At 36.0% G+C, this 14,353-nt stretch overlaps 1 protein-coding gene across 1 annotated transcript; it reads left to right on the forward strand.

Annotated features, from left to right (window-relative positions):
• The first annotated feature begins 1,273 nt into the window (after positions 1–1,273).
• On the forward strand, positions 1,274–11,387 carry LOC110645242 (serine hydroxymethyltransferase, mitochondrial). The gene is given in 16 exon segments (XM_058128635.1): positions 1,274–1,680; positions 1,768–1,818; positions 1,961–2,047; positions 2,476–2,597; positions 2,747–2,823; positions 3,023–3,147; positions 3,840–3,932; positions 4,468–4,560; positions 4,679–4,876; positions 5,036–5,140; positions 5,361–5,426; positions 5,597–5,674; positions 5,923–6,034; positions 6,112–6,222; positions 6,376–6,524; positions 11,376–11,387. Coding segments are annotated over 16 exon segments (1,569 nt in total). The 5' UTR covers positions 1,274–1,590.
• The last annotated feature ends 2,966 nt before the right edge of the window (positions 11,388–14,353 follow it).

The following is a 14,353-nucleotide window of genomic DNA, read 5'->3' on the forward strand; positions in this document are numbered from 1 at the left end:
ATGAGTTAAATGTTCACTCCTGTTTATCCTATTTTTTTAGGCTAAAGTAGGATCTTTTTTTGAGAATAACCTGCCTTCTTTCTGGTAAGTTTAGTCAAAGAAGTTTAATTACATTTTTATCTTTCCTTATTTTTCATTCTAGAACTCTGTATGTATCAACAATGTAATATTTATTTAGATTTGTAGTAGCTAAATTCTGGGGTTATAATATTATTTATGTGAATGTGTATGGATACATGAGATGGATTGTGTTTGGATGAGGGAGTTGAGCTCCCATTCGATTATGTGTTTGATTGAGGATTGTGAAGGTGAGCTAAACTTCCCAATTTGATATATTTTGTGTTCACAGGTTGGGTAGGCTAAGAGCTCCCTATTAGATAATCCAATTTAAGACAGGACTCTGACTCTGTACTTTTTATTTCTTGAAATTATACTATAGTTATGGGCTTCATAGTTAGGTTAGGAATAATTATGCTGATTACGGGTTTTGAGGGCCTTATTATACTGCTGACTCAAGTCCTAGTGCTGGTCCGGCTCATAATTTGAGTCATTACATTGGGAGGGTTTTATCGTTCAACTGTATATGGCTCTTGCTTATAAGGCTTGTTTATTGGGTTCTATCTCGAGGGTTGTAATGGTGCCACTTTCGTTGGCCACTAGTGTCCCTATGGGCCATAGGAGATTGAGATGACTGAACTCTACCATACCTTTCCGGCTTGTCCGGCATCTCAGTGATTCTAGTTCTCATCTCCATTTGCCAATTGTCTTCTATGCTTGCCGCTTTAATGGGAGGATGCTGTGGATATGGAAAGTTTAACTTCATTTCAAGATAGTCTTTATAATTCTCTGTTTTCCTTTTTATGTGAGATTCATCTTCCTGTTGGCTGAAGCATTAGGCGGCAATGGAGTTCTTTCAGTTCTCTAATTTTCCGGGTTGTCAGGTCATGCACCCCATGGAGCCTAGGATTGAGTTGCACGGCCTACTGAGCTTGTACTGTATGAATTGAAGGGTTGAAAGCGTAGAATTAAGCGTTTATGTAATGGGTTTATAGGTTGTATCTTGTATCTTTTATCCATCAATAACTTCCTACTTTTTATTAAAAATATAATAAAATAAAATAAAAAATTATGTATTTCGTGGCGAAGTTTCTCTCACACAGATACAAATCGTATCCTATGAGGTCAAATATCTTCTCTTTGTGGCCAAGAAATGACCAATGGGAGGAGGGAGTTTGGATAGGGATTTTTAAGGCTGCGTTTGGAAAAATTTTTGAAGTGTAATCGTTATGTGCTCATCATTCAAGTCACAATACTCAAATTTTTAACTCCAAAAATTCCCTCCCGAACAGTGTAAGAGTGATATGAGTTGGGCCAATGAGAACCAACCATGGACAGAGAGAAGGCAGAGTGAGTGAGAGAGAGAACAGCTGCTTTCCAAGGGATAACGAGATCATCAACCACCAACTCAACACGACAATAGAACCAGAATAAATATATATAAATAAATAAATATTCCTTCAACAATCATATCTCTGATAACCACGCACTTAACAAAACGCATCAACAGTCCAATTCAGAGAAACAGAAGAAATGGCTATGGCAATGGCGCTTCGCAGGCTCTCCTCTTCCGTCGACAAGCCCATTTGTCCTCTCTTCAATGCCACCTCCCTCTATTACATGGTTCTCTCTCCTTTTCCTTTGTTTTTCTTCTTTTTCCCTATAAACAAACAGAGGACTCACTAGTTTCTTTAATTTGCTCCTTTGCAGTCTTCGTTGCCTAATGAAGCTGTGTACGACAAGGAGAAATTTCATGTCACTGTATGTTCAAGACATTCTCTCCAACATCTCTCCTTCCATTTTTCGCTTTCCTTATTATTATTATTAGTAGTAGTAGTAATAGTAGTAGTAATCTGGTTTTATTTTTTCAATCCTAACTGAAAATCTGTAAATTAATTTGCAGTGGCCAAAGCAGCTCAATGCACCGCTGGAAGCCGTGGACCCTGAGATTGCTGACATTATTGAGCTCGAGAAAGCGCGCCAATGGAAGGTATATACTCTCTGTATATTTTTATACTGAATTAGTTTGAAGAATCGTCCTATTGTGTGAAACGACCCTTCATAAGTGCTGGCTACTTGTTTATTCGCTGTTGGTGTTGTATGATGTGTTACTGATACAGTTGGAAGTGTATGACCTGAAATAGTCTGGACCCACTTTTTTTTTTTATGTCTTGAACTTATTTTCCTGTGTGTTCATGGAAAAAGGAGTAGATGTAATTAATTCAATAAAATTTTCTCACTTTTATATTGATTCTTCTTCTTTTCCTTTTCTTCCAAGTTTTTGGTTTCATCTATTTATTTATTTTGTTAGATGTTGATTACCAATTATGTGGGACATGTGGATTTCTTCGAGATTGCAGTTTAGGACGCTGTTTAGTTTACAATTTGATATCTAACTGAAATAGATTTTGCGTGTAGGGGCTTGAACTCATACCCTCGGAGAACTTCACATCCGTATCAGTGATGCAAGCTGTTGGATCAGTCATGACCAACAAGTATAGTGAAGGATATCCTGGTGCTAGATATTATGGAGGAAACGAGTGCGGCCTAAACTCTGTATCACTTGTTCATGCTTGTCATAATTTCTCGAATCTTATATCATTGTGATTAGCATATTCTTATGTTGTAACTATTGTTCTTGAACTTTCTGATTAAATGAGGCCCTGGACATGGAACTTCAACTTTTCAGGTATATTGACATGGCAGAATCCTTATGTCAGAAACGGGCGTTGGAAGCATTTCGATTGGATCCTGCAAAATGGGGAGGTAAATATACTATTTTCCTTTTCTTTCCTTGTGATACGAATTTTGTCGATGTTTAATGGAGTTTCTTACTATTTGATTATAAAGGAAGGCAAGTCATCTAATGGCATGGTTGAGAAAGTTTAAACAGCATTTTTTTTGGTCGGAAAATAGCATGTTTTACCAGTGCTTTGTAACCATTTTATTCTCTTTTATGCTGCAGTCAATGTGCAGTCTCTATCTGGGTCTCCTGCAAATTTTCAAGTCTATGCTGCATTGTTAAAACCTCATGATAGAATCATGGCACTTGATCTTCCTCATGGTGGGCATCTTTCTCATGGCTATCAGGTGCTTGCAACTTCCATGGTTTTCTTTCTTTATTCGTCTTTTTTGACTTCCTAATATTATTTAGCATAATGTCACTGTATACCTAAATGTGTTGCAGATGTACTCCCCCCCTAGAGCATCATCAGGATGTTTTTGCACCAGAAGCATAGTTGCTTCTGAAAAAAATGTTCATCACGATGAATGAAATATTCTACTGCCCCGCGAGGCTCATGCTTGTCTGTTTTACTCTCAAAAGCTTAACATGGTCATATTTACAGATTTATAGTAGAATGATTGTTGTTTTTATGATTATTTGGACCCAAAAGAGCATTGTCCCTACTATTTTGTTTCTTTACGACTCAATTTGTTATCACGACAAGAGGGGGGAGAAGAAAATGAGAAAGAATGTTAAGATTTTCTGTTCCATTTCCTTTGATTTTCTGAGAATCAAAAGGAGAAGTGGAAATGCAAGACCATTCATCATTATGTTGTGGAGCTATAAGTATTGAGTTCTTTTTGTTATGCATTGCTTGTGCTCTTTTTTTCTTTTTGTTTTTTAATTTAATATTGTAAAACCTCCAGGGCATATAGTATCATGACTGGTAATTGTAATGACATTTAAGCTGATTTAGCTTGTCCATTCATTTTATTGTGAAATTCTTTCTGGTTATTTTAAGGACTGATTTATCATCATTTCTTTTCTGACTATGCAGACGGATACCAAAAAAATATCTGCAGTGTCAATATTTTTTTAGACAATGCCGTACATATTGAATGAGAGCACTGGTTATATTGACTATGACCAGGTGGGAAGTTCCTCTTATTACAATTATGTTCTTGTTTTCCTGCATCACAAAAAATCTATCCTGAGATTGAATTAAATGGGCAAGATTTATTATTTTTTTTACATCATCTTCTCTGCTTCCCAATGCTGTTCCAATTCCTCTCTTGGATACTATTGACCCGATTTTCAACACTTGAAGCCAATGAGAGTTTTTATCCTTCACTCCAGTTTCTTCCGCAAGAACATGAAATCTTGTAACTGATCTCAAGTCAAACCTTAACCATCTGAACCTATAATGTTATTATCATTTTATATGTTCCCTTATTGCAAAAATTTCAGGCAACTGTTATGGAGATTCTCAAAATCCCTTAATTGCATAATATAAAAATTGGATGGTATAATCAGCAATATCTTTTTCCCATAGTTGCATCTGAGTATCAACATCCTCGCTTGTTCGTAGAAAGTGCAGAACAAAACTATATCATATTTCAAACACTTAGTTATTTGCAGATCTTTGTCTATGAGTGAATAAAAGGAATGTGTGAAATAAATTGCAGTTGGAGAAAAGTGCCACTCTTTTCAGACCAAAGTTAATAGTTGCTGGTGCTAGTGCTTATGCTCGTCTGTATGATTATGCACGTATTCGCCAGGTAATCTCCTTTGGATTAATTTATAGCTTTCCAGTTGCAATTAAGATAGTGACGCATCAGAGCTTGCAGTTTTGATTTAATTTGGTGGTTTATACAGTCTAAATTTATGTCTTAACAGGTTTGCGACAAACAAAAAGCTATACTTTTGGCAGATATGGCACATATTAGTGGATTGGTTGCTGGTGGTGTCATACCATCACCTTTTGAGTATGCAGATATAGTGACCACTACAACTCACAAGTCACTTCGTGGGCCACGCGGAGCGATGATTTTCTTCAGGAAGGGCGTGGAAGAAGTTAACAAACAAGGCAAAGAGGTGAGTTGCTAAAGCAAAAGTAACGTTCATTAAATATATATACCCTTGTCTTTTCCAATTATATATTATTTATTATCTGGATTATTTGCTGCTTCTTTCTTTTGCTGAAATTGTGATTTTTAAAGTGGAACTAACATTTGTATTATGTTCTTGCTGAAGGTGTTGTATGACTATGAAGAAAAAATCAATCAAGCTGTCTTTCCAGGACTTCAAGGTGGCCCCCACAACCACACAATTGCTGGTTTAGCAGTTGCATTGAAACAGGTCATTATGCTTACAAGAGATTATCCTTTGATTTTGTATTTCTATAGGTGGCAATTTTTAATCCAACCCAGACCTGTTACAATCTGCACTTAACCTAAGGATGAAATGAAAATTTGCACGTTGAGTCAAAAGTGACCGCTCTGGTTAAGTCAAAATTAGCATAGCATTTCACTTTAGTACTTTTCTATTGTTATTCAGATGTTTCTACTCCATCATGTAGGCTACAAGTCCAGAGTACAAAGCTTATCAAGAGCAAGTTCTTAGTAATTGCTCAAAGTTCGCACAGGTATCACCTTATTAGATGCAGTGAAGTTTGTTACTAAAACATTATTATATAAACATAACTTTATCTCATTGATGAGAACCTTTGATGATGAAATTTTATCACTTTAGAGTATGGACCTAATCTGGTATCCTCCAGTATCTTGATAGCTTGGAATTTTACTACTTTCGCAGACTTTAGTTGAGAAGGGATATGAACTTGTTTCTGGTGGAACTGAGAACCATTTAGTTTTGGTGAATTTGAAGAACAAGGTAGGAGGATTTTCTTTTCTCTTATTTGGCCACCCAATAGAAATTTTTTTTTTTTTTTTAATATTAGCCAAAGTTGTACAAGGTTGCTTTAAGACAATTCTACTTATGCTTACAGAATATAGTATGTGTGGCCCATTTCATGGTTGTAAATTTATTTGATTTTAATCATGAAAAGTAGGATGGCGGTACTTGTTCTTTCTTTTTTTTTTTTTTTTTTCCTCTGCTCCCTAAAATTTTCATGATATCAGGGTATTGATGGCTCCAGAGTTGAAAAGGTGATGGAAGCTGTTCACATTGCTGCAAACAAAAACACTGTTCCTGGAGATGTATCTGCCATGGTTCCTGGTGGCATAAGAATGGGTAGAGCCCCTTCCATTACAAAATATGTTTTGATTTGTTTGTAGTGACTTTTATTGATGAATCCAACTGCATTTCAGGAACCCCTGCTCTTACATCTAGGGGATTTGTTGAGGAGGATTTTGTTAAGGTAGCAGAATTCTTTGATGCTGCTGTGAAGTTGACAGTGAAGATCAAGGATCAAACCAAAGGTTAGTAAATGTCAGATATATTAATTGCTAACTTAGATCTTATTATTACTGGTTGTCATACTGGTTGTGTGATAATATGTGATCTCATGACCTTATATTCATAACTGCTTGAGGGTCTTCAATTTGCTAATCCAGTTCATGAGCTATAATCAGGGACAAAGTTGAAGGACTTTGTGGCTACAATTCCTCACTTCCAATCTGAGATTGTCAAACTGCGCCATGATGTTGAAGAGTATGCTAAGCAATTCCCAACTATTGGGTTTGAGAAAGAAACCATGAAGTATGATGTGGCCCAACCGCAAGTGCACGGGTCGTACAAGTAATATAGAAAAGATATCGTTCCCACGAGGAGTTGTGTTAATGATTGAATTTTTGATATAAAAAATGCTAACTAATTTGGACTATTTTTGAAATTAAAGTAATAAATTGATGGGTATTGAAGTATGAAATCTATATATGCAAAATTAATAATCTATTCAACTATGTAATGATTTAACTAAATTTGCATCAAATTAAAATAAAGCAAATTCAAATATGGCAATATTCAAAATGGCAAGTAATTAAATTCGATTAGAAATTAACAATGATAAAAAGGCGATTCCGGAGTTCGAGATTTCATATTCAAGATATTTTGGGATTTTCCCTAGCTAGCCCAATCCATGAAATTTATGGGTTTAAAGGAGATTAATTCTAAAATCTTTTGAAAACTCTTTCGAGTGAGACAAAGAGTGCCTTAATTAACTTAATCCTACTTTCGTGGAGTTAAAATTAACCAAGACCCATTAGGTTCTTTAATCAATCTATTAAAACCCTCTTAACCCTTAGTCTATTTCTAGATCTAAGTTAATTAAGTCCAATTTCTGGATTAACTATCACTTGGTTTTCTCCTTTCGGTGCTTCAACCAAGGATTAAGAACATAACTTAATGGGGCCATTCATTAAGCATGTGAATAAGCACACAATAAATGGATTAAACATCATAAATTCATTAAATTGGGACTAACCCAGTTCAAATCCATAAAAATAACTAAAATATTACATCCCTTACTCCAGAATCAAAATGAAACTACTCACTACCCATAATGTCTACAAGATATTCTGAATTTAAATGGAAATAAAGCTCTAATCTAAGCTAAGAAATAAAAAACTCAACACTAGAAATGTAGGAAAAGGTAAGAAGAGAAAGAAATCCCAAATCTGGTTGGAAATGGTGTGGAAAACTAAATGTGACTCTTCAGCTGCCCTTGCTCCTGCTCCTTTCCTTCCTTTCTTTCTTCCTTCCCCTTCTAAAATGGGAAAATGAGACTATTTATAGCATTTTTCTGACATGGAGCCCTAAAATGGTGTGTTCTAGGAGGAATTATCTGAGGGAATCTTCTGCCAGCTCATTAATGAACTCTTTATGGGACTGCATAAGTGGACTGCATAAGTTATGCAGTCCCTTATGCAGTTTTCGGCTGGTTCTGGTTCACTTATGCGAAACTGCATGACTTGGTGCATAGGTTATGCACAATTCCGTGAGAGTGCATAAGGGAGGTGTGAATGTGCATAAGCTATGTAGTCTCCTTATGCACATTTCGGTTGGTTCTGGAACAGTGATTTTTCTCCTTATGCAGATCTGCATAGCTTATGCGGCAAGTTATGCACAATTTGGTCAATGCATATTTCAGCTTGAAAACTTGTTTTTGACATCTTTGGCTGTAGAAGTCACTCCTCAATAGCAAAATTTCTCTTCAGTCCTTCAAAAACACCATTTTTCCTACAAAACAAAGTAAAAATTACAAATTAATCCAAAATCGACAATTATGAAAAACTAACTAATTAACTAATGAAATTAGCTAAAAATGACTAATAATCAAATAAAATGGCTATGAAATTAAACCTAAATGATTATGCAAAATGTATGCATCAAATACCCCCAAACTCAAGCTTTTGCTTGTCCTCAAGCAAACTTTAAAATGTAATGCAAAATTTTTAGGGGTGCCTTATCCAAAGAGCTATGAAAATTACCTATTAAAGTAACTAAACACACCTTTAGCCATACTAACAATCCATATACCCATCCTTCAAAATGCAAAGAATCTAATGCTTATCCAAGCTTTCACCGCTTAGCCATCAAGTCAATTATCATTCAAAATCCCCAAACCAACCAATCAAAAGAGAGAGTCATGCTCAAAAGGAATTCTAGAACAATCAATAGTCAAAGTGTCTCTATATAGAATGATGGAATTAAATGAATGAATGGATAATTTTCCAATCCCATAGGCAAATTCCATACTCCTATCTCCACTAATGTAGCAAATACTATCAATAGATCAAAGGTCTTTTTAGGGATGTAATGGGGCCATGGGGTTCAAAATGAGGCTAAGAAGAAGAATGGGTAAAAAGGATTCAAAGCATGAGAATATTTCAAATCTTAACAACATAAGGTACACTTCTTATTTTATTATAATTTTTTCTTTTTCTTTTTCTTTTTTTTTTTGTATATATGGAGGAGAGAAGTACACAATGAGAATTGTCAAGTGCTAGCAAAACACATAAAAATGGAGGGACATTTTGATACTTTAAACTTGTATCTTGCATTTTCTTTTTTATGATTGTCCCTAAAATTGCCACCCCCAAACTCATTCCTTTTAATACTTTGAGTGGATTTCTTTCAATTTGAATGACAATAGTGAAAAGCACATATAGTAGCACTTGTACAAGATGACAAGCACTTCTTCTCCCTTTTATTGTATATTTTTTTTTCCTTTTTTTTATTTTTATTTTTATTTTTTTTAGAAAGTGTACCTAACATTCAATATTATTCTCATGAAAAGGGTTGGAGTGTTTGGTTCATTGGCTAGGTAGCAATAAGGATTTCAAGAAAAATTAGGGATAAAAAGGCTCAAAGGGGTTTTCAAAGGTCAATTTTAATTAGGAAAAAGGGCCAAAGGTTTAAAATGAGAAGGTTTAAATCAAAGAATGCCTAATCATCTCTCTTTTCAAGTACAAGCTGGTATTTCACCTTGAAAGGTTTAGAAAATTTGTTCTAGGATTGGTGAGACATCATTTGACTACCTTATATCCAATAACTCCCTCTAAACACTTCCATCTCCAAATGACTAGTTGGGTGGCTTTTTGGCTAAGAAGATATAGGCAAGAGATAGACACTTCAAAACCTTGCACCTCTTAGGAAACTTTCAATCCACAAACCCAACTAAAGGGTGAGTCAAATCACTCTCATAGGCAACTTTTCAAAACTCAAAGGATTTGGCAAAAGATTTTAATGCATGATGCATGATTCCTAAAAATGAGTAATGCATTAACTAAATGGAGGAAGTCTATTTGTGTGCAAAGTGTATAATTTCTAAGTGATGTATAATGTGCGTGTAAATGTGTTATGTATATGTATGTATGGATGTATATGTAAAATATTTACAATATATGTAAATGAAATGGGATGAGATGTTCCTATACTCAAAATGTAAAAAAAATGAAGCAAAAATCAAAATGAATGTGCACCCCCAAACTCAAAATTAGACATTGTCCTCAATGTCTCAAGTAGTGCATTATCAAAATTCAAAGTAAAGAGAAATTACCAGGAATTGTGAAATTTAAGAGCAAAAGGAAAGAGTTACCTGGTATAGAGCAGATGAGAATTCAAGGAATAATGGTGATGCATAAGAGGCTGTACAGGTTATGCATAAGAGGCTGTACAGGTTATGCAGAGTAAAGTGCTGTCCAAAACATGTGCATAAGTAGGGTGCATAAGCCGTGCGGTTCTGCATGAGTGGCAATAAGGGTTGCATAGGCTATGTAAAATATTTGCATAAAATTATTATTATTTTTTTTTTTCATGCGGAAGTGCATAAGTTATGCACTCTCCTTATGCAAGTCTCGGCAGGTCTTGGAATTCAGAGTTGGTGGTTATGCGGAAGTGCATAAGTTATGCACTCTCCTTATGCAAGTCTCAGCAGGTTTTAACTTTTCCAGAACATGTGCATAAGTAGGGTGCATAAGCCGTGCGGTTCTGCATGAGTGGCAATAAGGGTTGCATAGGCTATGTAAAATATTTGCATAAATTTTTTTTTTTTTTTTTTTTTGGTCATGCGGAAGTGCATAAGTTATGCACTCTCCTTATGCAAGTCTCGGCAGGTCTTGGAATTCAGAGTTGGTGGTTATGCGGAAGTGCATAAGTTATGCACCCTGCTTATGCAACTCTCGGTGGGTTTTGGGATTTTGGGTTGGTGGTCATGCGGAAGTGCATAAGCTATGCACCCCTCGGCAGGTTTGGAATTTTTGGGTTTCTGGTTATGCAGAAGTGCATAAGTCATGCACTCTGCTTATGCACCCCTCGGCAGGTTTGGAGATTCAGAGTTTTTGGTCATGCGGAAGTGCATAAGTTATGCACCCTCCTTATGCAGACTTCGGCAGAGAGAGAAAATGAAGAATTTGAAGTTATGCAAATGTGCATAAGTCATGCACTCTGCTTATGCAGGTTTCGAAAGATATGAAATTTGACAAAATTAGGCTATGCAGAGTTGCATAAGCTATGCACTCTTCTTATGCAGTTTGCAACAGGGATGAAAATGGCAAGAATTGTGGTTATGCAGAATTGCATAAGCTATGCAGTTGCTTATGCACAATTCAACAAAATTAAGATTGCAATGGAACATGATTTGCAAGTGTGAAAAATACCCTAAAATGAAGAAATATAATTCTATGAAGCATAAACCATGAGAAATTTTCACCAAAAACACATCAATATATACAAAGTTCATCAAAAATGCATCACACAAGCTTGTAGAAGATGGATCCTGCATAAAAAGCATTTGTGACCCATGCCATTTTGACTCAAATTCTGCAAATCAACATTTAGCACATTAAAACTCAATAAAATCTGCATAAAGTTGCATTTATCTACAAATGATGAAATGAACTCTCCAAGTTATGCCAAGAGAATGCAATATTGTCCACCTTGAATTCCACAACCCAAATAATCTCAAAACTACAAAGATGACCAACTTACCACCATATTAACATTAAAAGCACATATACTTAAAAGTTACACACCCAACCTCACCAAAAACACAAGCCATCTGCTGCAGATACCCTTTTTGCTACAGATTCCATTTTTCCTCTGCATAAACCAGATAATAGCTCCTGCACAGGTTATGCAGTAAGAACTAATCAGTTTGTGGGAGAGTTTGAAGGACAAAATTTTCAAGTTAAGGGTCACTCCCCAGCAGTTCACCAACCTTCCTCCATTGAAATACATCTACAAGGGATAAGATTCAACAATGTCAAAAATTGAATTTGGGGAGATTTAAGATAAAAACAAAAGAAATGCAAATAAAAGTAAATCAACAAAAGCAAAATGAAAGAACTTGGGGTGCCTCCCAAGAGCGCTAATTTATAGTCCTTAGCTAGACTCTTTTCATGTTCATGGTGGCTGAAATTGGAATTTATTGCCTCTGTTTCCAATAGGTACTTCAATGAATCTATACTTCATTTTCTTTCCATCACATGAGAAGATCCTTGTTGCTTTGTCTAAAAATCCGACCATTTCTTTCTTGACAACCTTTGGTGCATCTTTTTCTTTGAGAGATGGTTGCTTTACTTCACTTTTCTCCACTTGCTCAACTTGAAAGATTGGTGCCATAGGACAAGGTGGATTACTATTCAAATCTTGTGCAAATGCAGCCTCTTTTGGATTTTCATCATTGATACTCCCTTCATGGATAAGACAACTTTCAAGAGAAGCCTTCGGATAGCTCTTTCTAAAGTGCTCTTTTACTAACTCATCAACTATATCAATTCTCAAACAAGAGTCTACATCTTCATGTTGCTTCTTCTTATCATTGCCAATGTTGAAGACTAAATGATCCTCTCTGACTCTGAGAGTAAGCTTTTCACCTTTCACGTCAATCAAAGCACCAGCTGTAGCTAGGAAAGGCCTCCCCAAAATGATTGGGATATTAGAATCCTCTTCCATGTCCAAGATGACAAAGTCAACAGGTATATAGAATTTCTCAACCTTTGTATATAGAATTTCTCAACCTTCAGAGGCACATTCTCTAAAATCCCTTCAGGATACTTAATTGATCTATCAGCTAACTGAAGAGAAATGTGGGTTGGCTTAAGATTTCCCATGTTGAGCTTCTCATAGATGGAGAGGGGCATAAGGCTTACACTAGCCCCTAAATCACATAAAGCTTTTATAGAACATGAATCCCCAATGTGGCATGGAATTGAAAAACTCCCTGGATCCTTGAGCTTTGGAGGAAGTTTCCTTTGGAGGATAGCACTGCATTCCTCGATTAAGGCTCTGATCTCATAATCTTCAAGTCTCCTCTTATTTGAGAGAATTTCTTTTAGAAACTTAGCATAAGAAGGCATTTGGGAAAGAGCATCAATAAAAGGCACATTTATATATAGCTTCTTCAAAACCTCTAAGAACTTCCCAAATTGCTTATCAAGCTTGGCTTTTTGAAATCTCTGTGGAAAGGGAAGCTGTCACTTGTAAGGCTCTGGAGGTATATATTTCTCTTCTTTCTCTCCAACCTCCTCTTTACCTTTTCTTGCACTCCCTTTTTCACTCTTTTGTTTTTCATCTCCCTCAAAATCTTCCTCATTTTCTCTCTTTTCAACTTTTTCACTCTTCTCATTATGCACTATTTTACCACTCCTCAGTGTAATGGCATGACATTGCTCCCTTGGATTTTCTGTTTGACTAGGAAATTTCCCCATAGAATTGGTACTTGATGAGCATGCTTGTTGTGCAATCTGATTTTCCAGCATCCTATTGTGTGTTTGCATTTGTTCCAGCCTTGCTTTCATCTCTCTCAACTCTTCATCACGCTTAATTTGATTAGCAAGAATTTTTTGTAATAAAGCCTCTGAGGTGGAACTTTGTTCTTGCTGTCTTGGTAAAGGTGCAGTATTTGCATTCTTTTGCTGAAAACTATGTGGTGGTTGCCTAGGTTGTTGGTATTGATGCTCTTGTTGTTGTGATGGAAAGTTCTGAGTTGAAGCTTGATTTTGCTGATTCTCCCATGAAAAATTGGGATGATTCCTCCAAGCATATGAAGGATAATCAACACAACAACACATTGTTCCTTCTGCATAATTAACTTGTTGAGAACTTCCAGAGCATGATGATGAACTGACTAGCATACTTAAATCCTCCATTTTCTTAGCAAGGACATTAGTGAGTGCATCAAATTTGGCATTGATCATGTTGAATGGATCAAGCTCATACATTCCAGCAACTTGCCTTTTTTGAGTTGGAGTTGACCCTCTTGGACTACTCCATAGATGACTGTTCTTTGCTATTTTCTCTAATAACTCATAAGCTTCATCTTCATGCTTAATGATGAATTCCCCTCCAGTTTGAGCATCAATGATTCCTCTGATAGCAGGAGTGACGTTTGTGTAAAAATTCTGGTTTATCATCCATTTAGGAATGGCATGATGTGGACATTGTCTCTCCAACTCCTTCCATCTCATCCATGACTCATAAAGAGTCTCATCTTCTCTTGGTCTAAAAGCAATCATTTGATTCCTCAAATCTTGAGTTTTTCCAGGTGGAAAGTATTGGGCAAGAAATACATCAGTGAGCTGCTCCCAATTTGTAATTGAGTTGTGAGGTAAAGAATCAAGCCAATCCAATGCTCTATCTTTCAAAGAGAATGGAAACAATTTTAGCCTTGCTGCATCATCGATACTCAGTTGTTTTTGCATGTCACAAATCATAGCAAACTTCTTCAGATGTGTGTGTGGATTTTCAGAAGGATGACCCCCAAATTGAGAATTCTGAATCATTTGAAGGACTCCAAAATCCATCTTGTAACTATTTACATCAATTCTTGGCTTGCTATGCTCTCTCTCAAGTCATCAAAATGAGGAAAAGCATGATCCATCATACTTTCCCTAGGCAGATTAGCATTTACTACCTCTTCACCATGGGCTGCATTTTCATTATTTTGACCATTTCCAGCATTACCAACACCAATTCTAATTCTTTCATCAGCCATGTCTGCTTCTAATTCAGTTTCTATCAAGGCTTCTTTTCTTTTTCTGGTTTCTTTCTTGTTGGCCTTACAAAATTTCTCAATTTCAGGGTTGAATAATAAGGATGTATCACTTG

This window comes from Hevea brasiliensis, chromosome 10 (assembly GCF_030052815.1).
Source record: "Hevea brasiliensis isolate MT/VB/25A 57/8 chromosome 10, ASM3005281v1, whole genome shotgun sequence".
Lineage (NCBI taxonomy): Eukaryota > Viridiplantae > Streptophyta > Magnoliopsida > Malpighiales > Euphorbiaceae > Hevea > Hevea brasiliensis.